The sequence below is a fragment of the Brachyistius frenatus genome, unplaced genomic scaffold (assembly GCF_029030835.1).
Source record: "Brachyistius frenatus isolate BFR_SWC_R1_liver_20210118 unplaced genomic scaffold, ASM2903083v1 Contig_206, whole genome shotgun sequence".
Classification (NCBI taxonomy): Eukaryota; Metazoa; Chordata; class Actinopteri; family Embiotocidae; genus Brachyistius; species Brachyistius frenatus.
Genome location: NW_027210805.1, coordinates 62,468 through 86,994, shown reverse-complemented (window position 1 = coordinate 86,994; position 24,527 = coordinate 62,468). Strand labels below are relative to the sequence as shown.

Genomic DNA, 24,527 nt, shown 5'->3' with positions numbered 1-24,527 from the left:
CATCAGCGGCACCTCCAGCGGCGGCTGCAGATCTCAGGTTGTGGCAGACCCGGGTGCGTTTGTTTCAGCCGGACGCCGAGTGTCTGTGAACGGCCGGGTTTAAAACGTTTGGCAGGGTTCAAAACGTTCGGCCGGGTTTAAAACGTTTGGCCGGGTTTAAAACGTTCGGCAGGGTTTAAAATGTTCGGCCGGGTTTAAAACGTTCGGCAGGGTTCAAAACGTTCGGCCAGGTTTAAAACGTTTGGCAGGGTTTAAAACGTTTGGCAGGGTTCAAAACGTTCGGCAGGGTTTAAAACGTTCGGCCGGGTTTAAAACGTTTGGCAGGGTTCAAAACGTTCGGCCAGGTTTAAAACGTTCGGCAGGCTTTAAAACGTTCGGCAGGGTTCAAAACGCTCGGCAGGGTTCAAAACGTTCGGCCGGGTTTAAAACGTTCGGCAGGGTTTAAAACGTTCGGCAGGGTTCAAAACGTTCGGCCGGGTTCAAAACGCTCGGCAGGGTTTAAAACGTTCGGCAGGGTTTAAAACGTTCGGCCCGGTTTAAAACGTTCGGCAGGGTTTAAAACGTTCGGCCCGGTTTAAAACGTTCGGCAGGGTTTAAAACGTTCGGCCGGGTTTAAAACGTTCGGCAGGCTTTAAAACGTTCGGCAGGGTTTAAAACGTTCGGCAGGCTTTAAAACGTTCGGCAGGGTTTAAAACGCTCGGCAGGATTTAAAACGTTCGGCAGGGTTTAAAACGTTCGGCCCGGTTTAAAACGTTCGGCAGGGTTTAAAACGTTCGGCAGGATTTAAAACGTTCAGCAGGGTTTTTTCTCGGCTCCTGGTTTTGTCACTAAGCCGTCGCAGGGGCGACCTTCTCTTCGTTCCTCCTGCAGCCTTATTCGGGTCATTGTCATAATGCATTTTCCCCAACGAAGCAGGTGAAGCAGCTTCAGCTTTCGGTCTCTACAGTGAAAACCGCAGGTTATTTATATATCCGCCACACGCGACAGCGGCCGCCAGCTCCGGTTTGTTTTGGTCAGAAGTGACGTCTGTGTCTTTCCCTCACTTTTTGCTTTTCGACACGGACGTGAGAGTTTCTGCTCTGACTCGTGTCTCTACTGCCAGATTTTCAAAAAAAAAAAGAAAGTGTCAGAGTGGTCCTGGGATTTCTCTTCTGTCCCCGAACAAATGCTCCTCCCGCTTGATTGCTCAATTTGGCCGGACATCAAGGAGGAAGAGTCTGCCTTGTTCCTGAAGATGGAGTCCACATGAGAACGTCTCCTCTCTGGATTGAAGTTTCCTTGAAATTTGATCGAAACAGTTCAATGTTCTGCAGCTACAAAGACATTCGCTGAAACCCTCGAGTCTCCTGTGTGAAGTCACGATAAGAACATTTTCTATTAGTTTGGAGTTTTAACTCCCACATTTGTGGAAAGATATACAAGTATATATGAAAGTGGTTATTTAGACCCTCCATGATTTCACAGAGTTTTTTTTGTGATTGTTCTGATCAAATATGTTTAATTTTACTGCCGATTTTCTCAAAAAATTGGGATGAAGTGAGTTTTTGCGGCAAAATCGCGGGACTTAGAACAAAATTGCGGTTCTTTTGTAAACAACTACTAAAGAGTAATATGTAATCACTTTCTTACTTCATAGGCACGATGCACATCGCAGAGATATTTTAGTTCGAACCTTTTTTAACTACAAAAAGTGACGTAGCTTTACAGAACAGTCGGTCTGTGACTGTAATATAGAAAACAAAGGCTACATCTGCTGTCAAAATAAGATATGCTGTTTAATATATATTAATGCAACACATGGGCCTACTGTCTCTTACACCTGGAAGCGTGTAGAAAACTCATTTAACATATTCCTCATTCCTATTCCTGTGTTTCCTGTTGTGGCATGCGGTTTGTTTTGATGGTGAGAGGAGGCGGAGTTATTTTTTGTTGGTTGTTTTTTTTTTATCTCGTGAGGTGACACAGTCCTGCCGATGGTTTCTTTGTAGTCTACTTTTTTGATAATTAGTGGCGGTACCGTGCCCATAAAATGCAGCAATACACTGGCAAAGGAAAAACGGGAGAAGACTGCTGGCAAAGAAACGTGTAAAATAGTACGTCAGGTCAGGGCGAGAGAGGCGTGTCGCCCGTCAGAGCTCCGATGACTGTCAAAACCTTCGAATAATCGGCTTCGCAAATGTCAGTCGGCTGCACGTCGGTGTGAAACAGAGACTTTCATTGTTTGGAAAACAGCTGGTGTCTGATGGGAAATAGTGTCACACTCCCGTAATGTAAGATCGGCGATGACGCAGAATACCGGACATAATATATCCCGTGTACTCAGCTGATGGCAGGATTACTTGAACTAAAAGCTTGGAGGAAAAACTGAACGACTAAGATTCGTGATCTTAAAAAATTCGAATGAATCAGGATGTGTTAAAAACACGAGAGAGAAAAAGTGATCATCGTTTGGTGCAGAAGGAAAACTGCAGACGGTGTGAATGTGAACTTTAATCGCCGTGAAGGCTCAAACCTCGGATGCAGCACTGTGTCACCACGGTGCAGATGTGAAAAGGTTTTCCCGCTGAGATAATGGCAATGTGGATACGAGTCACTCACATGAAAAATGTCAGAAGCAGGACAGAAATTCTTTCATTATTGATATTCGAATAATGTTTTGTGAGCGACCTGCGATTTCTTGGAGGTAATATAATTTCACAGCCCGAGAGGACACGTGCTGCGCAAAACTCTACAAACACGCACCGCTTCTATAATGCATCATCAGGGTGGGGAGAGGAAAGGGGGGGGGGGGGGGGGGGCGCTGCCCTTCAGACGCTCGTGATGCCGGTCGATGCCGTTTTGAAATCACTTCTCTCATTCATCCGATCTGAATACAGGAGTCGAGAGATGAGTCACGAGGAGGTGAGCTTCGTGCACCGCTTCAATAGACTGAGACCTAAACCGGTGCAGGAGCGAGCTGCGCAGCATCTGTTGCCACGGCGACGCGCACCGCTTTACCAGTGAGTCACCGTGGTTACACTGAAAGGCTTCAGGGTTGTGCCTGAACTTGAGGGGTTTTATTTGTGTTCTTTTTTTGGGTTTTTTGACGCGCTGATTGATCTCGATGACGCCGAAGGTGGAGGCGCATGTAGTTAATTTAGAAACTTCAACCAGAAACCAAACAACTGACTTCCAGTCGATGATTATTCTAACTACACATTGATGTCCCAAAAACTTGTCCCTGTAATGAAATTGGTTTGCTTTTTATTATTATTATTATTATTATTATTTCTTGCATTGCTTGTATTTGTATTCTATTTAATTTATTTGTTTTTATTTTGTTTATATTTGTAAATATTCATATATGTCTTCTTGTTTAGGTTAGGGAGGACAAGCAAAGTACATATTTCATTGTACAGTGTAATTCCCTTTTTTTTTTTATACTGTTCATATGACAATATAATTCTCTTAATCTCTTAATTCCATCACATCATCGCACTCCTACACACAATCGACGCACGAGTACACACTTTCGCACACTTTGCACCAGAGATTGATGAAAGTAAAGCCACACCAGCTGGACATGATTTATGGGCACTTTTTGTTTAAAAACTTGTGGAACAAATGAAAAATTAAGGGAGACTATTTGTTGCCCAAATGGCAGATGGCAGATACTTGAATGAAAGCGTCCAGGAGCTACTCATGTTTAGTAACATTTATTCACATAGTTGAGCTCCACCCAAACCAGCTGAATACGCTTCTTTTATGTGAACAAAAGCAAAATGGTACTCAACACACATTCTGTATCGCAAGAGCTTAACTTCAACAGCGTGTTCGTGCTTTTTTCTGTGTGCATTTCTTTATGTTTTCAATTAAGGGGCCAAACTGGTTTTGAAACGCATCAAACAAAGCCATCTAATATAGGATTTAACTAAGAAGATCCATCTTGAGAGAAACTCATATCGAAGTCAAAACTTAGTATGTAGCTGGAGCCTGTGTGAAACTGGAGGTCTTTTTATTTTGAAAAGTCGCAGCATTCAGCCAAACTCCTCATTATAGCTCCGCCCACCGCTGGTGCAGTTCAGCTGAAAATATTGTATTCATGATATTTACCTAATTCGTGAGCAGCCGTTTGTTTTCCAGCTCAGTGTGAGAGTCTCTGCTGCGTTTCTGTCCTCTGATCTCTGTGTGTGTCACTTCAGGGCGGAGCTTAACCTGTGCTGCAGCCCAGACACAGGCTGGAAATAGAAAATAACAGGAAAATAAATAAATAAATACCGAAATGGCTCACCAAATATACTTTGGCAGCCATCAGTATACCTGAGCGGCTGAAGGTCTGAGGATAGGAAGCACTGCATATTGTTCAAACAGGCGGAAACACCTGCTATAAGAGCAAAGTATAACATTTAGAGCATTTTCTTATTGACATGAAAAAGTAACAATTTCCTTCGAGTGGCTCCCCATTTATGAACGTGGCGTGACTTCTTTTAGGATGACGGCATCATCTTGTGTTCATCTGTTTCATCTTTTATCTTCTTTCTTTTTCCCGTCTGGATGTGCCCCGAGTGTACCTGCACTCCGCTGCAGCAGGATGACGATAACCCACCTTAAAACCACCAGCTAATTAAACAGTACATTCCTGTGTACATAAATAATGTAGATTTACGTAATCATGTGCTGTGCAGCTGGAGTCGCAGAGTTGTCTTCTTATCCCATACGGGGCGATAAAATATTTAAAATTAATCTAATGTAATGCAACCTATTTAGGCTGGTATTAGGGGCGGTGTTGAGATGCATTCATGTGTGACTGCAGTCAGTCCCGTTAAAAGTGCACGAGGCATGTTCACCAATTACATGTATATAAACCAATTCTATAATAATTCTAGGACATTCCTGTAATCCCAACCCCTTTTTTTCATTTGTGTTTGCCCTCGTTTTTGAATATTTTTTTTTATCAGTAATAATAACTGTGCTTGCAAAGTTAATTAGAGATCTGGAAGAGTTTTTTTTTTTTTTTTTTTTCACATATCAGCACCTGATTGTGACTGCAGGCTTTTTTTTTTTTTTTTTGTACTTTGTAAAAACCTCTGATGTTTTTTTTCCCCCTCTTGACCTCCTAATGTGCTGCTCTGATGAATTATTCCGTACATTGTGATGCGTTTGATACCGGCTGAATCAGAGAGACCGTGATGCTTCTCATCTCCTTGGCAGCGTAGTCCGTTAATGACAGTTTGAAACGGTTTCCTCGCTTTGTGAAATAGAGGATGTTGTCTTTCCGACTGACGCGGCACCGCTGCTCGTTACACATCGGATCCTTAACCTCCCTGTTGTATACTCAGAAAAAAACTTAATCTGTCCCTCTGACGTTGGCGGAGAGGAGTTCCTCTACTATAGGTAGGTAGGTTTTAAACATGAGGGGGTGATCGATGAGCTGATGCACACTCAGCAGGAGGAAGCAATAACCTTCATCAGTAACTATTGGCAAGTGTCGTCTCCGCTCGTTTTTATGACCGCTGAACAGAGAAACATCCGATTTTTCGGTAAATGTGAAATGATTCATGTAGAAATTAGTTTGAAAGCCGCAGGGGGAGGTCGAGCTTTTCTGTGCGACTCCCTCGTTTCCCTGAAACTCCACAATAGAGAGGCAAAGTTAGCCCGACCCGCAGAGACACAATAGCCCCTAATGGAAAAATACTCCAGACTGAAATAAGTCCGAATCGTCCTCTTAGCACGCGACTCGGAGCCGCTTGTTTCACGCGGTGATGTCCGACCTGCGTTATTCCCACGCAGATTTTTCACCCGTCCGTCCTCTACGACCTCCAGCGAGCTTTGCATCCATTAATAACGAGTCTATTCTTACGCAGGTGTTCATACGCAGATCATGCATGTGATTACTGTTGCAGCAGTGAGACAGTGCGGCGCTGAGTTGACTGTACTTCCGCCGAGAAATGCAAAGACAGAGGAAAAAAAAAAAAACGAGTATAAATGTATGAGAGCCAATACAGAGTCATGAACTGGTGAGCGATGTGTCACACTCAAACCATGCAGAAAGTATGTCTGTTCAGCTAAATGGAGCAGGGATTCATGATATATATGTGTATATATATGTGTGCGTGTGTGTCTGTGTGTGTGTGTGTGTGTGTAGAGATGTTAGTTCAGGCGGCGGTGTGTGCGTGCTTCAAACCGTGCAAGGAAGGACAAAAAAGCGGGAGTCCTTAAATGTCACACATTACTCAGCACGGTAACTACGCTCACGACATGCGATGTGTCAGGCCGCATCATCATCGCCCACTGAGCATGTGCAGAACAGGCCCCCAGCCTTCCACGTGCGCTCGGAAATATGCACGGGATGTACACGGGGGATGAGCTTGTACACATCCCCAAGGGTGGGAAATGCAACTTTAATCATTGTTTATTTATTTATTTTTGTTATGCTGAGTGCCGTCGTCCCTCTGTTTTTTATTTTTTTTATTTTTTTATTTGTTTTGTTTTCGCCGTCCTCGCCGCTTCGTCGTCCCGGCGCCGTTCAAGCGTCGACGGCTCCCAGTTGACGGGGGAGGCGGGGGCAGCCGCCGCCGCGCCACGTGACATCTAAAAACTCCTCATCCTCATCCTGTGTGTGTGTGTGTGTGTGTGTGTGTGTGTGTGTGTGTGTGTGTGTGTCAGTGTTATGCTTTACATGAAATCACCCTCTCCGCCTGGTCAGTCTCCCAGAATGCTTTGCTTCTAGCCATATGGTGCATGGGGCCAAAGTCCGGCAACTATTTTAAGGCATCTATTTATTATAATTTGTCCTTTTTTTTTTTTTTTTTTTATGTGGCTTCAAAGACGCACAGATTAAAGGAGCAGTTCTGTGTTTTAATGATGAGCCTACAGACAAGATCCGTCGTCTTTTTAATTGTCCCGAGCTGCATTTAAAACTACAAACTGCTGCCCGTTGAGCCTCAGTACGTCTCGCAGCTTCAAGAAAGTCAATATTAGTCTGTTTTTTTTTTCGAAATGAGGAGGAAAGTCAGATTTTTTTTTTTAATTTTTTTTCAGGGCGATTGCGCCACGCTTCAGCGGACTTATTCCCTTTGACTGGATACAAAATAAGTGTACATGCCAGCTGTGGCATATTTAAATTTTTTTTCTCTGTTATCTAGAGATTTAGAGGCTGATTAAACGCGTCCTCCAAAGACAGCAGCGGGATGAAGAGCAAAAAAAAACAAAAAAACAAGATGAAGCTGATCAAGTGTATCTGGAGTTTATAGCTTTAATACAGATCGCACTGCTCTTCTTTCAAATCAGCCACTTAAGGAGATTTTTTTTTTCTCTATTGTTTCACATCAATAGAAAACAGCGACAACACACACACACACATAATAATAATAATTAAAAAAAAAAACACATTTCCCTCTGTGCATAATTAACCAAAAATGTGAGCCTCAGAATCGTTGCGTTCGTAACAGACTGGACGGCTTCCAGTTAAAAAGTAGTCTGATGAGCCCGAGCAGAGGGAGATGTTTCACACCTCTTTGTGCTGCGAGTTAGCGGGGAATTCATTAATGGCATATTTTGAATTTATTATTCACCACCTCGGATCTGCTAATGGAGATCAGCTGTGGCATTTCGCAACATCAAACCGTCCTCTCGTTTAACCCTGTGAAGGTTTTATGATGGAACATTTTTTTTTATCACAGTCGGATAACGGTGACTAATTTATTGTTTGATCAAACACGCAGGTCTTTTTTTTTTTTTTCAGGAACATTAATAACTTCTTTCACAATCTTTTATTCAAGTGCGGTGAAGTTTTTACGTGTGCAGTGAAATGCCACAAAGCGTTGGCGTCGTGTTTTGGTTCAGACGGTCACTTTTTCCACTTAAACAACACGAACGGCTGAAAGCGGCGGTAATTTATCCGCAGTCTGAATCCGAATCAGTTATTGTTGTTGTTTACAAACTGAAGAGAATATCTGAAGGCAAATAATTTGTCTGATTTCTGAACTAATAAGCCAAGGCTATAATTAATTAAGAGTCTTAAAAGGACACAAACTAAAGTATAAAATATATTATAAATCATAGCTCTTAGACTGTACACTAAGATGGATGACATCTCAGCACAGCAAAACTGAAGCCAAAATATTTTGGAAATGAATGCTGTCATCGTTGCGCCATCTTTCTACTACGGAGCGGTTTGGAGCCGGTCAATATTTGGATAAACTGGGACGAGCGAGCGGTGTATCTAAATCGATTTAGATTGGAAACCCGACGATACTACGTCCCGCCCCACCGATGGCTGTAACCTGACTGGACCACAGGCCTGTCAATCAAACAGACACGCCACCCAAAAAAAAACACCGTTTTTTGAGGTTTATTTTCTAATGAATGAGGGATTATTTTCAGATGGACCACCAGAAAACTAATAAGAAGGAGGGCCTTTAGCGAACAACACGGAAATATCTCGTGAAAACAATGTATTGACTCTGTATTTCATGAGAAGTTGAATGGAGTTTTTTTTTTTTTGAGCTGACCTCTAGTGGCACTCGGTGGTATTGCAGTTTAAGACACTTCTGCATCTGTCTAATTTTTCAGACTCGGACGCTACGAACACTTTTATATACAGTCTGTGATTTCCCCGCCCCGCGATCACTACTGCGCGGATTTTGGGTGCAAATGACAAGCACAAGGACAACGCCGCGATATTTTGTCTTCGCTTTTTGCGCAGTGGGAGGAAGATGTGACGCGTCGGCCATCTTTACGTTACAGTGTATGTTTGTGCTGCTCCGCCTCCCTCTGTGACTCTCACACACACAGTCAAATCCTCTCTTCAGCCTTTACTCCAGAGGTCGAGTCTGGTCTCTACCAAACTGTAATATAATATGCTTAGTCATCAGAAGAGCAAAACAGCGTTTGCACACGCACACGCACACGCACACACACACACACACACACACACACACACACACACACACACACACACACACACACACACACACACACACACACACACACACACAGTGCAATCCAAATAGCAGCCTGTCATCCAAATATCTAAACGCAGTTAGACAACCCCCTCCCCTTGCCATCTTCCTCCCACCCCAATGCCAAATCCAGCCAGAGGTGCCTGCTCGTTTCCATGACAACAGCCTGAAAGTATTATGTCATCAGTAAGAAGGGCAGAAAAATTTTTGCACGCATGCACACACACACACACACACACACACACACACACACACACACACACACACACACACACACACACACACACACACACACACACACACACTCTCGCGTTTCCTGACTGCGTGTCTTTCACTTTTGCTCTGTCTCACACACAAATATCCCAAAGTGCCCTCAACCCCCCCCCACCCCCACTCCTCTCCCTCTCCCCCCCCCCCACTCCTCCCACACACCCTCCTCCATACTCCCCTCCATTCCCCCATCACACAGAGCCTTACCCTGCGTTACGTAAGACTCCCGGGCTCTTACTCGGCTTGGGGGAGAGGTGACTTTATACAACAACAAAAAAACACGGCACGGAGGACAGGAGTAGAAATTTGACGTAAAAACCTCTTCCGCCTTTTATCACATTCACGCCGAGGTGGGTTTCGGCTGACAGGACGAGCCACTTACGACCCTCTGAATAATTCACAGTGACAAACTGGGCTTATCAATGCAATTTTTCCCCACGTAATGACGCCATTAACCTCCAATGTAGCCGCCGCGACAACACTCTGCGTCGCTTTCTTTAGCGTCCGCTTGTTTTGACGGCTTCATTGAACGGGGGGCCTGCGCCGCGCTTCGACCTCGTTAAGCCTGATATGAATGTGAGGATGCAGTTATTACTCGTGATTAGCGCTGGTGTGCGACTTAAAGCGGCCAGTAGTTTTAGCCTTCCTGCAGGAGAAGAGTAAGAGTGGTGGTGGGTTGTAGCTGATTATAGCTGGGACAAGGGGTGGGAGTGGGGGGTGGGTGGGCGGGTGGAGAGGGTGGGGGGGGGGGCTTCCTGCTTGTATATTTTATATCTCAAAAGCAGAGATTGCTGGAATTCCCCAAAGACTCTGGAGCATTACTCCACCTTTTCAACCCCAGCTCCGTGCTGGTTATAAATAAACATGAAAGATGTGGAGGGAGTGGGGGGGGGGGGGCGAGGAGGGGTTAGGTAAAGACGTTGAGAGTGGGCCTCCTCTGGGAGTTGTACAGTAGATGTGTTTCAGGCCAACACACCAGCCGTGTGCATGTGCACCAGCTCTCACTTCACCTCCTCTGCGCTGCTTTCCCTTTTAATGAACACACCGTCGTCCACATACGTGGAGGTGTGACGACCTCACGCACCTCATTTCAATCAGGAGGAAGTCGATCTCGATGAACGAACGCGAGATTTTGTGGCCATGTGAAAAAAAAAAAAAAAAAAAAAAAAAGAAACGTGTGGGATGTAAGAGTCTTTGACGATCCAACCCGGTATCGCGCCAAAACGTGAAATAGACACGCTGGCCCGCTACAGCAAAACGCGAGATAGCCACGCTTCGGGCACAGAGCGCTCGTCAAAGTTTGGGACAAATTATTGGGGAATCGAAAGTAGTAGTGTGAATAGGGGGCGTGGGGAACTACGATTGTGTTGTTGTGGGCGATAAAATTGCTGTGAGCGGGTGTGTTGTCATGTTGGAGAACTCTGTTGCCATGGCGCCACAGTTCAGGTGGTTTGCAGCGAATGTTTTCCTTCAGACTCCTCAGAAGGTCCCAGTAGAACTCGGTGTTGACAGTCTGACTCTGGGGAACGAATTCACGGTTGCACAACCATCGCCAACGTCAAAGAAAACCCATCTGGCGTCTCCTGAACCTGACGCGTCTTCTTCGGTCTCGGACGGTGAAGCTCCGCCCCCTCTTGAAACGCGAACGTCACCCGGAACAACCTCGCCCGGCTCGTCGCTTCATCGCCGTAGACTTTCTGAAACATTTCAAGGGTCTCTGCTGACCGATTTCGTGAGAGGCGGTTTAAACAGGAGACCGTCTTCGCGGCCGGCGCGAGACGAAGGAAAAGTTAGAGAGTGCAAGCGAGAGTTTTGAGGGGCAGTGAGACGGGAAGCAAAAGGAGAAGCGACAAATCTGCTGCAAACACAGCAGCGAGCGTGATGCGCTCGTGTATCCGAGTGTGTTCAACGTTGCATAAAGGAGAAGCAAAGGTGCCGCGGAGCTCCGTCACGGGGGAGACCGAGTCAAACGGGGGAAAAAAAAAAAAAAAAAGTCGGTGCTACGAGTGAGCCCCTCCTCGTCGGCTCCCAGTGGCTCCCACCAAATTGCCGGGTAAATTAGACAGGCATGGGACGATGCAGGCAGGCAGCTCCGGCAGCAGAACGAAGCAGACTGTGTCCCCCCGCGAGCTGAAGCCTGATTGCTGATTGATACATTGATTGACACTGATTGTGCATCGCGAAGACGAACGGGGGGACCCCGGGATGATTGCAGAAAAGGGGGAAACAATGGAAGTCTCAGTGGCCTTGTGTGTTTGCACGTGTGTGTGTGTGTGTGTGTGTGTGTGTGTGTGTGTGTGTGTGTGTGTGTGTGTGTGTGTGTGTGTGTGTGTGTGTGTGTGTGTGTGTGTGTGCTGCATGTGCGTATTCGTGAATATGTGTGTTACTGTGTGCGCGTGTGTGTGTGTGTGTGTGTGTGTGTGTGTGTGTGTGTGTGTGTGTGTGTGTGTGTGTGTGTGTGTGTGTGTGTGTGTGTGTGTGTGTGTGTACAGCCAGCAGGGTTGGTTCAGGCCAGAGCACCATCAGCAGCTGTTAAGTGTTCAACCCATTGACCTCACTTACAACTGCACTAATTACCAGGATGACGATGCATCACTTTTTATTTATTTTTTTTCCCCTCCTCTCGTGTGCACAATTCGCCGTTCTGATTTATCGTCGTGGCTTCTGAGAAAATATTACGGGCTCAGCTGTCAGTTCAGGTAACATCCTTCACACCGGAAACACCTCTTTTCCTTCTCCTTATCTCTCTGCTGACCCAACGCAACTCCCCATTCCCCATCGTACACCAGGACACGTGTATATATATATTTTTTGTATATTTCTCCAAATATCATGCATAATGCACCGCATCTCGGCCCCGCGCTCGCCGTGTTAGTACATCAAGCGTCGTCGCTAATGGTTGGTGTACTGCCCGGCAGCGGTGGCAGGCGGCGGCAGCAGAGTGACTCCCTTCAGGTCGAGGCCAGCAGTCTGTTCTTGTTTCCACCTTTTCTCCTTTCTGCCACTTACACACATTGTGCCTCCAGGAGACACTCACTCTGTTGCTACGGAGGTCAGTCGGACACGGTCGAGCGCACTTTACGAGGCGGCCGGGCATATTGACGAAACGCATCAAAAACTTTGCGTGTGACTGACTGCTCGTGTGATTCTGTCTGGAATCGGATTGTTTCGTTTAGTTTGATAGATTCGCGAACGATCTAAGCACAGACCGTATGTAAAAGTGGACGTCGCTTCCGGGTCTGAAAAGTGAGGCCGGTGCGGGAATGCCACAGGCTGCAATACCGCTGAGGGCCACTAGGGGTCGGCTCCGGCTCCATAGACTCCCATTTATCCTCTCTCATGAAGTACAAAGTCAATACAGTTTTTTCCACAAGTTATTTTGGTGTTGTTAGCGAAAGTCAGTCCTTCTTACTATTTTTCCGGGGGTCCATCTGAAAATTATTCCATAATTAATTAGATTACACGCCTCAAAAAAGCGTTATGTTTGATTGACGGTTCTGTACCTCTGCAACTGCACCTCCCAAAATAAAAGTCTCCTATTAATCTTCTTAATTTTTACTGGGATCTAAAATGTCCTGTTTGCAGCACAGTAAATATGCAAACACGAAATCAGCATACTTCAAAAAAGCCCAATCACAACTGGGACGCTGACGTCCACGAGGACACGCACTCGCCGCGCTGAGGACGGTGACCGCCGTCATCGCATGTCCAGAGTGTCTCAGTAGCTGCTGTCACCGCGTCTGAGCTGCCTCGCCTTCAGCCAGGGCAGCGAAGCCGCTCGGCGTCCGGCCAAGAGTCGCCGTGCGCGACTGAGTAAAAGGGGGAGGGGGGATAAAAAAAAATGAAAATGAATGGTATAAAAACGTGTCGTCTCTGTGATGACGTTACTTCAAGGCTCGGTGAACTGAATCAAAGTCAACCCCCCCTCTCCCCCCCCTCTCCCCCGCCAACTGGAGTAATAAAGCCGGGGTTGTGACATGTAGCAGGTGCTTGGTGTGTGCCGATGCGTCCTTCACGCTGACAAAAAAAACAAACAGACGAGGCCATGGCGACGAGTGCATCTGCCGCCTGCACGCGTGTCCCCCCGGCACGACGAACGCCGCCCCATCGACGTGTCCACTCGACGGGACTCAGCTGCTGAGGTTTTTTTTTGTCTCAGCTGCTCATGTAGAGCGCCGCTCACCTTCTTCTCTCTGATGACGGAGAGTTCCCATTTCGGGCCGACCGGAGTTATTATAACTGTTTTTGATCGCGCAGAAATAGACCATTTAATGTGCTTTAGTTTCATCCATTTGACACGTCGCCTTGGTACGTGACAGGTTGCTAAGCCCCTGTCCCCCTTAGTTACTGTTGCTACGATGATGATTCCAGTTTGTTTCTACCTGATATATTTCCCATTAATGGGGTTTTATAACCGCAGTCAGGCAGCAGGGAATTGGGAAAATGTCCATTTGGAAACGTTCCCACTTTCTAGTTCACAAACAGGCAACATCGGCGGCACCCTGAACAACCTGCTTTAGATTAGACAGAAGTACGAAGCGACCTCGTCGTCGTCCATTCAAATCCCTTTTCCACATTTTAAATTACTGATGTTGGATAGGTTATCCAAGTCAGGCTATTTTCAGAGCATTTCTTTCTGCCATCTGAACGTACATCAAACCTGCTTCTTGAAGCACAGAAAAAAACAAAAAACTCCCATTTTCTTCGCGGTATATTTTCTAGTTCGTCCGGCCTTGAGTTGTATTTTTCCACTCAGAGAATCCAAACTTTCCCACTTCCAAGTCGGGCTGGTTGAATTTTAAGGACACGAGAGGAAGGACTCTGAGGATGAATACGAACCAACAGATGGGGAGTTTCGGCGGTATTTGACTGAAACAATTCAGCTACTGTCGACCTAAACTCTGATTATATTTCGCCTTAAATGTAAACTGTAATCCTGTAAAATAAATTAGGGATTAAAAATGCTCTTTCACCTCGGAAGTAAATCTGTGCTACTGCTGCGGATCCTCCAGTTAGCCAGACGTACTAACAGTAGTGGCTTATGTTTGCACATATAATGTTCACTTAATTTCTTACACTTTGCTCTTGTGCTTTTGAAACCCCCCCCCCTCCCCATAAAAAAAAAATAGAAATATAGATTAGAAATACAAATCATTACAGTGACTCAGTGACTGCAGAGTCGTTGTTTGGAGGAAGGTGTTTGTGTGCGTTACCGGTGCCGCTCGGCGAGCATGTGTTTCTGATTCGGGTTTAGTGTGAGCTCGGTGCTGTGAAGTGGAACCTTTCAGCATCGGTGTGTATAAAACACCTTGTTTATCACGAGGGCTCGGTGGGTCTCCGGTGGGAGCGTGTAGTTCTGCTTCACATCCGCACGTGTACTTATTATTACCTCTCGTGGGAAATTCTCTGAGAGTTATTTTCTGTCTGTTTCGGGCTTTTTATCTGCCGGGCTCTCCGAAGACGTCCGGAGGCATTTTTGGTATAGATTGTGCCAGCCGTTCCCTTTTTCAGTCTCCTATTATGCGTCGCTGTCGTAATCCATTCTAGGAGATTTCCTCTTTTTTTTTTGTGTGTTTTTGCCGTGATTTTTTTTTTTTTTATCTCAGGCCGGAGCGTGTTGTGTCTTCTTTTCCTCGATGCCATGAGAGCCGCTCGTTCTTTCCCTTCACACACTCGTCTGGCATTTTGGCTGGATTGGGTTTGAGCTAGCGAACACCGGCTTGTAACAGTAAATATTAAACACATCCAGCTGTCGCTGTGAGATGGCTTTCTGCTCTGCTGCTTTGTAGCCTCTGTGGCTTTTTTTTTTTTTTTTTTTTTTTTTTTTTTACTGGCTGCTCTGCTTTGTGTACGGCAAAAGAAGTTATATCGGCGGAACACAGAGCTGGGGAAGGACTGCGGCCTCTCAAACACGGAGATGTTGTTGATGCAAATAGGTCAGCAAAGCACAAAAAGAGATGGGGGGGGAGGGGTTGGGAGTGGGAGTGGGAGAAAAACAGTGGGGAAGTAGTGAACTATTCTTTCTGCTCTAATTTTCTCTCTCTGCGCAACGTTGTGAAGGAGTTGAAATAACATGTAGGTGGGATGATAAAACTACTCCACCTCTCTGAACTCACGCAACCGCTTTACTCATTCATTCTTTCACCTACTCGCGGTCAGCCTACCTTCCTCTCGAGTCCCTGTGAATGATGCAGGAGGCTTCTGCTCTCCGTAGGCTGCAACACTACGTAACCGGACCGCAGTGCTTCCGAGCCAAACCTCTTGTCTAGTTGGTGTCACGCTGTCGACTCTAATGCCGAAATAAAAGAAAAACGTTGTCCTCTTCTGGAACTGCTGCGACTCGAATGGATGCGGCGTTATTGTGCTTCATTGCTGTCGCTTCAAATTTGGTCGAGTTGCAGCTGACGATTTTTTTCGAACAGGTTCGGCGACATCAGTTTTCACTGACTCTTTGTTATGATACTGTTTTTTCACTCTCTAATTTGCAGCGTTTTTTTTGTCCCAAAGATTTATCGAGTTCAGGGGTTGATTATTTTTGACTCGCGGTTGTGGAGCTGCTACTGACTGAATTTGAGTGATTTTTCTCAGTTGGAAGTTTCCAAAACAAAGGCAATGATTTAAGAGGTTAAAAACATAAATAACAATATTCAGAAGTTATTGTAGGTTTCTAGCCAAGCTGTTGGGATACGGCTCCAATGATGTTCCTGTTGTTCGGTTACTTGGTCCGCCATAATAGTCCGAACTGGGATGTCTCTACATGTTAACCGTTGGATGGATTGAAGGGATTATATAACTCATCTGCCCTGGAAACGCACTGGGATTCCCCAGGAGCTGCAAAATGTTGTCGAGGTTTAACTGCTGCCAACGTGACTCAATGGATGGATGGCCGTAAAATTTGGTGCAGGCATTCAGGGTGAATTATACTGGTTTTAGTAATCCTTCGAAATTTTCTTCAGGTCAAACCTTCACTTTGTTTAGTTCTTTGGTTTTAGATCAAATACTTGCGAAACCCAGGGCAAATACAAAATAAGCTAACATACTAAAGTTTAACTGTCAATTTTGAGTTAAAATGTATTTTAACAATAAATTTCATAGTAATTCCCTTTATTAATCCACGATGACCTCCTAAAACTCTCCTTTTTAATTGAGGCTTTACCAAAGTGGAATCACAATCATGATGTACAAACCAACACAAGACCAACTGTCACCTTTGCATTGTGTGCAATATGCACACAGAACCGCTCTGAACTAGTGTTGCTGTAAATCCGTAAGGTCCGATGTCTTTTCTTTCTTGCACACTTCATTATTTGGACCTCAGTGCCTTGTTCTTTCTCCAGGTTTTTCCAAGACCGGCCCGTAAACCATTTCTGCTTCTGACATTGCCGTTTCTTGACATGACGTGCCAGCAGACAGTAGCCTTAGCCCAAATCTGTGCCTGATGACTGGCTGACCTTTTCCAGCGACTGCTGAAATATGTAGCAGATGTCAGCGGCGGCCTGCGAACGGGCTCCCGGTCTGTGTGACAGGAGACGATGACAGGGATGACTTGATGCTCGAGGGGGCGAGAAGCGAAAGGTTCCTCGACGCTCCTTGGCAGCCAAGCGCCTGTCACTGGTCTTTGGCAGTGGAAAGAGGCGGAAGGAGTCAAGGAGCCACGGGGAGAGGGTAGAATAACTCGGGCCACCTTTCAAAGCCAAACCTCCTCCTTTTTTTTTCCTTCTTTTTTTTTTTTTCTTTTTTCCCACCGCTTCCTGTTTGCCTTTACACTGTCTCCGTCTGCCAACTTTCTCTCTGTCCCGTTCGCCCCGCTCACACGTGGTCTCACACTCCCATGCCGAGGTATTGTGGTTGAGCTCCCGCCACCACCCTTTCTCTCTCCTTTGCTCTCCTTCCCACTTTGCCGTTACCCTAAATATCCTCCCGCTCTATTTTTACAACGCTCTCTCCTCTTTGCCCTCGCCGCGTCCTCCCACCGTTTCTCTGTTCTCTCCGAGGAAGCGAGCCGGTGCGCCGGTCCTTGGCAGCGGGAGCTCGGTGTGTCACACACACTTTGGGCAAGGTGTTCTCTGGGCAACGCTCCTTGTCAGTACGGATGAGTTCAATGGGTGGCTGTGCTCGTAGGGTTGACCTCTCTTCTGCAGAAACACACACATACGCACATACTGTATATTATTAACTGTACTAACCCTGGGTTTCTGTCGTCCCCGTCCCCGTCCCCGTCCCCCCGCAGCTCTGCACGAGTTCCCGACAGATCTGTTCACGCACAAAGAGAGAACGGAAGGAGCTGTGGCCTTGCATGTCCTGTGTGTAAGTTCACCTTCACAACTCTGCATTCACGTGTGCTCTCGTTCATTTTCTCTCGTTTGTCGAATAATTCCATGAAAACTCACGTGTCGTCTGCGTGGCCAAAAGCCTGATGTTTCCTGTTTCATCGTCGTCCAAAAGACACATCAGAAAGGCACACTGTTGCTCCGGAGGACGTGTTTCTTCAATGCCATCCCGCACGAATAATGTAGTTTACAATAAATCAATAGGACACCTGTAACAGAATGACAGAAATAAGACTACTGAGAGGCTGTGGCAGCCTGTGTTTGTGGCTATTCCAGCGACGGATCGGCTAGTAGTGGAAAATGAGGCCAGAAGAATTGCTTCCTTGTTAATACATCAACGACCTGCTAAGATCAGCTAATCATTCAATCAAGCAACTTACATGTCTACCTAGGCCATTAGACGTGTCACTGACTTCACTAGTCACTAGCATCCCGAGGCTATCATCTTGCTTTTCAAAGATAAGGTAAGGCTGGCAACTTACCTTACAAGGCTAGTCACTAGCATCCTTAAACTAGGGATGCTAGTGACTGGAGATTAAATTGACTTTAAAACAGGTATAGCAAATTTGAATCATTTAAGAGAACTTCAAGGTAAAAATGAGGCTAAAAATATCAAGAAAACTCTGAAATTTCACATGACATTTTCATGAATCCAAATATAATACGTAGAGTCCATAAAATCTAAATTAACTGTAAATATTTAAAAGGCATGAAGCAGTGCATGAGCACTCTCTATATAGAGAATAATGTCAGCCTTATCCTTCAAACTGCAACATCAAAATGAAAACATTTCAACAACCGTTTTTAAGTTCAGGGTTCAACTGCCAGCAGGCTATCATTCAAGGTTACACGAAAAGAGTCGCGTCTCCTCCACTCCGGCAGCAGCTAGTCGGGTCCAACGCACGCATGACCAGCCGCGTTGGCCTCTCCAGCGCGGCCCGGCAGGGGTCGATATGCAAGGCCGAGGCTGCAATGGAGCCCCTCTGCCATCACTCCATTATGAATGGCACACAGCAGGCAGAATGTTCCGGTACACGATGACCCACGTTGCTGATAGTCTCTGGAGGGCTGACCGTAATGGAGGATCATGCCAGCCGAGCAGCGTCTCAGGGGAACTTTGCAGTGCATAAACCGAGCACTAAGAACTTCCGAAAGGGCCATTTCGCCAGGTCTGACGTTCCAGGCTATGTCGCTACTTACAGCGCACCCACCCTCTGAGTTCGCCTTCTCCTGCTGCAGAAGGGCAAATTAAATTAACCTTTTCCAGGATGCTTGGATGTTTTTTTTTTTAAATAAAAGCAAATATATGTAGTATATCATCACCAGCTATTTCCTACTGATGTCTAACCTTTAGAGTAATGTGCCCCATGTCATTTCATAGCAGGTGTTATTGGACTTTGCTCTGTGTACAAGCACATGGAAGGACAGTCGGGGCTGAAATCTGCAGAATAAACTGTACAGTTGTCGAGCTGATGTACCGGCCCCCTTTTCAAGCATACAATATTCAGACACAAAATAAGTCTGGGACAAAAGGGCCCAGCTTTGACCGTGTGTGTTTGAACTGTGACATCAAATATTTGCGCTGAAATTTCCCCAGACTGGTTTGTAGGAAAGGAGCCAAGTAAAAGCAGCGTAACATGCCGAGGCTAATTTATTCGTCCGGTGACTTTCTGTTGACCGTGGAAGTTCCCGCTCGACCACGGGAGCAGTCAGTAATCTCAACTCAGGGTCCACTTGTTGGCCTTGTCAGCAAATAAAGACATTTTGATTGCAAATTTCACTGAAAGCTCAAGAAGAATTGGCACGTAGACTTTGATTTTGGGTTATTTTCTTCCAAATTAATCAGAGGATTTATTTAAATCACTGTTGAATCGTTTAGTCTTGTAAAAAGAAGTGTATTTAAATATCCCAGACCCCAAAGTTACATATTTAAACTGCTTGTTTTGACTGACCAGCACTCCAAAACCAAAAGATAATGAATTTACAATGATATAAAACAGCAGAAAATCAGATGAAAACAGAGAACGTTTGTTTCAAGTATTGATGTCTATTCATTGAATTTCATCAACAACTAAATTCATTCTGTAACAGAACCCACAGAACTCAAACTGGAACCCAATTTTTAAAGATGAATCAGTCGTGAACGATCTGCTGCTTCTTGTTTTTTTTTTTTTTTTTTAGCCCTTATTGGATAATTATTTGTGTCTTGTAGAGTTCCTTATATATTTTTTTGTTTGGTGCTGTGTTTTCTAATGTTTTGCGTATATATATATGTTGAATGAAAAAAAATCTGAAATATGCTCAAATGTCAATGGCAGAAATTAACGATAACGTGCAAAACATTCAGCTCAGAAATAATAAATCATTTTACTATAATACTGTCATGCAAAACTTAACTTAACTGCTGAAAAGTAAAATTTTAATATAAAAGCTGGAAGCTCCCAAAAGAATAATGAAACGATGTTGAAAATGGCTGAACAAGTGTAATCTGAATTAGTAAGGTTATTCCATTTTGAGATGTAAAGGTGATTTTTAAACAGTGATAATAAGACAGAATCCATTAGCACTTATTTCTATGCTATTTTACAGGTTAAAGATAAAAATAACAATCTTTTTAAAGCCCAATTATAAAAACAACGAAACAATTGACAGAACAGAGGCCGTGTCACCTTATGTTTTGGCTTATGTTGTCTGAATAAGGCTGCATCTGTAGCAGCATGTGGTCTCATTTCAGGGATGTTGATTTTAAACACTGGATTAAACCAGGCTTGTCTTTTTCCCCCCTGTATTATCGAGCAGCGCAGCTGCGAATTGATCCCGGAGCGAAGGCTGTCATTGATCATGAGTGTTTCTGGTGTTAAAAAAAACCAACAACCAAAAAACAGCAACAGCAGAAGTTATTATTTCTGAATTTTAATCTGAGCGTTGAGCTTCCAACTGCTGCTCTTCTGTTGACAGCTGCACGGCTGACGCGCCTCTAATTCTGCACAGCTCGTTGACGCCGACGTCATCACATGTGCTCTGAATAAACACGAACACAACCGCAGATTTAAAGACTTCCGTGACGTGTAAAACATATGCACGAATAAAAAAACAAATGTGCGTTCAGCATAGCCTCATTCCCTCACGCTCACGCCCTGTTCAAGTCTGCTCGAGAGAGAGAGTGATGAAGGCCGTTGTTTTCCCTACACTCCGTCTCAACCCTAAATCCAGATTAAACCCAGTTATCAGGATTACATGGGGCCTTTAACCTTTCGCTTACCCAGAATTGACAAATCTCCACCCGAGTGACTGATGGCCTCGAGCTTATGGCACTCCTCTTCATCACACACACACACACACACACACACACACACACACACACACACACACACACACACACACACACACACACACACACACACACACACACACACACACACACACACACACACACACACACACACACACGCGCGCGCGCACTGAAAGTAATTCAGTGTGTGGGCTCAGTCATGGCTCTTACACAGGTGTGGAGAAGTTCAGCTCGCTCTCACCTGCTTTCAGAAACAGGAAATGGAAGAAGTCCCGGTGCTCAGCGAAGTGTGACTCACTGCCGAGCACAAAAAGGACAAAGGAATGTTCACTCTTCATGTCAGGCTCGCTGTGAGCAGGTCTTTGAAAGGCTTCATTATTACAAACTGTAAGAATATTCATACTTTTCCTTTGTTCACATGTTTCCACTCACTTTGTTGTCACTGCCTGACATTTTCTTCTCTTGATCACCGGTATTTGTCTTTCATCTCTGTGTGCTCTGTATTGCGTGTTTATCACGTGACGCACAGGAAAAGTTTCATGGGTTTGGATGTTTATGCAATAATACGCTAGGAGTGGAAAAAAAAAAACATGCCACTACTATATAAGATTGTTACCAGATTGATTACAGATATAAGGATACCTGCCAGGAGACAACGGCTCACTGTTATGCCCAATTTTGTTTGTTTTGTGATTTAATCACAATTGTTTTTAAGGTTACCAAACACCTATATTGTTCAGTTTATTTGCAGATTTTACACTCTTATTTTGGTGAGATAATAATTTATGGAGAAGGAACAGGGAAATTGGAAAGTGGTTTGATGTTTGTCAGTTAAGTCTGACAACATTCACAGTCTGGTAATTACATATTAAAGTTTGCAAAAAAAGTATCGTAAGTCGGTTTTTGGGAGTGATAATGCTGGTTATCGCATATTAGTTGTATCGTGATTGAGGGAATGAGGACACACACACACTGCATTAAACACAGACATGAATCTGCAGTGGAAATCACTGCATGGGCTCAGAAACACTTCCATAAACACTTCTAAGTGAACACAGTTCATCGCTGCGTCCACAAATGTGAGTTACAATTCTACCAAGCAAAGACGAAACCATATATAAATATGATCCAAAAACAATGCCACCTTCTCTGGGCCCAAGATCTTTTTAGGTGGACTGAGGCGAAGCGGAAAACTGCCTCGTGATGCTAAACTGATCGACTGACCTGTCATCCATTGAAAACATTTTGGTGCATCACGAAACAAAAAATATGAGGACCCTCAACTTTTGAGCAGCTGAAATCCTTTATCAGGCAAAAATGGGACAACATTTCTCTTTCGAAACTCCAGCAACCGGGCTCCTCAGTTCATAAATATTTACAGTGTTGTTAAAAAGAAAGAAAAAAAATAACGGCTGAAAGTGCCCAAAAGTTGTGGAAAATACAACTGTAAGATAAATTGATATCACTTCTAAAGAACGGTATACGACAACTACTTTAGAATCATTATATTACAACTAAAGGGTTGCATTTGTGGAGCACGTGTTAATAATTTAATGAACAACCATACAGAGTAGGAGTTTGCCATGAGTCTGTTTTTGTTTTTTTTCTTTAGCTTGGGCTAAGTGATATTCAAGTTCAGATGTCACAGTGCTTGCAGATGCCTAACGTGAGTGGGCGAATAAGAAGCAGCCATGTAAATAACGTTGCCTCCCAGACTTCTTTTTAATGCCAGTATGTTTTAAAAGTGAAAACTAACATCCCTATTTAAACATGTAAACAGTGTGGGCCCATAGTTGCGTTATTCATGAATGTTTAATGGCGGATCTGTTAATGTACCCCAGTGAATTTGTATGGGATCAGATCTGTGACTCTTTCGCCTTTAGTTATGAGACTCGCTGTTTAATTTTTCATGGTAATTTACATGTAAATTTAATGAGGCAGCCGGAGCAGAGGCATTCTTGACTGTACCTTTGAGGGATTTGTTCAAAAGTAGAATAAAAAGTCGTGGAAGTTGTTAAACAACATCACCTGCCATTTAAAATATCAGCAAATAAATCACAGATATGTTTCGTACGGTTAATGGTGCAAGCTGGTGTCTTCATGTGGACTTCCAGCCCTGTTTTTATATATAATAATTCACAATATTGTAATGGTCCTGACTCTTTGTCTCTCGTTACAGACTGTCTACATGTTCTGTGGTCTGGCCCTGGTCTGCGACGACTACTTTGTTCCCTCCTTGGAGAAGATATGTGAGGTATTAATGTTTTTCCAGTCAAAACAATGAGAAAATATTGTCACAGAGCCAGTAAAGTTACGTCGGGCACTCTGGAAATTTGATGAAGTCAGGGGTTTCATTTGAAAACTCAGATACTGGAAGGTGTCTAGATGTTTATTTCTAAGGGATGTCTTCTTTTTTTTTAATTTTTTTAATAACGCTGTGAAATCTGCTCGTTGTTAAACAAATCTGGACTCCACTTATTAGCTTTTCCTGAGTTTCCAGTTGCATCTCGCAGCTGTTTGTAAATCGAAAAACACATTCAACACTCCAACAGAACTTTTACATACAATAATATACTTTGCCCACCACATCAAAAATACAGCAAGCCATTATCGGGTATCATATTTACAAACTCTAAATATAGACATCTTGATATAATGAAATATGTGCATCTACATAATTTCAGTATGTATGTTTATATCACAGCACAAGAAAAAAAAGAAAAAAAGACATTTCTAATATAGGAGCTTTTTTGTTTTTTTTATCTACCAGGATTTCTTTTACATAAGGAAATACAAAAGTTGTAAAAGAGCTAGCTCGGTGTTTGTGTTTGTATGTCTATGTTGAACAAATATATCAATATTCTAACAAAATAGCGTTGGTTTCCGGTAAAAGGAACAGTCCAGAAGGACAGAGATTTTAATTTTAATTTTAATTTATTGAAACTGCTGTGTCGTGCGGTTTGAAAACCGTGCGGTAAAACAGCAGATTAACAGATTTATTTATTTATACAGCAGCACATCTGTAAGCTTCGGTCGGATCTTAACGATCAGCTCACGGGTCGCAGGTCAGACGGTGACTGATCTCCCCGTGGCTGGACTCTCTGACCGCAGCGGCGTCTTGTTTTTTTTTTGTGTTTTTTTTTTTTCCCCCTCTCAGCGTCTCAACCTGAGCGAGGACGTGGCGGGCGCAACCTTCATGGCGGCCGGCAGCTCGGCCCCCGAGCTCTTCACCTCCATCATAGGTACGACATTTTTTCCCACATCCGGGCCCGTCGGTCTCTGAACCGGCCGGGGAGGAAACGTACGGGGCTTTACGCTAATGCTTTCATCCCAAGACACTTTCAATTTTCTGAATCACATCAGAATCACATTAAAGTCATCTTATGTAATAAGCTCTGGAGCATTGCTGATGGGTAAAGGCCATGTGGTCTTTCCACTTTTTCTCTCTTTTTTTTTTTTTTTTTTTTTTTTTTTTTTTTGGAATTTGATCATGTGTGTGTTCGGCATACCAAATCCGTCTGAGTCAACAATACGAAGAACATCGAAGGCACACTACTCATGATGTCGCTGTATTTCTCAAATTATACATACAGACATTTAATGTTGCTTTATTTCATTTTATTTCATCAGAAAATAAATTATATTTGGTTTTATCGTCTGCTGAAATAATGAATTAATATATATATTTCTTTT

General features: G+C 44.2%; 1 protein-coding gene across 2 annotated transcripts in view; it reads left to right on the top strand.

Moving 5' to 3' along the window:
* Positions 1-24,527, top strand: part of LOC138633085 (sodium/potassium/calcium exchanger 3-like) — a 51,282-nt gene that overhangs the window by 10,705 nt on the left and 16,050 nt on the right. For both annotated transcript variants that reach the window (XM_069719107.1, XM_069719108.1), the window contains exons 3-5: positions 17,443-17,519; positions 23,014-23,088; positions 23,992-24,076. In XM_069719107.1, coding sequence (XP_069575208.1) covers positions 17,443-17,519; positions 23,014-23,088; positions 23,992-24,076 — 237 coding nt within the window. The remainder of the gene's footprint in view (positions 1-17,442; positions 17,520-23,013; positions 23,089-23,991; positions 24,077-24,527) is intronic.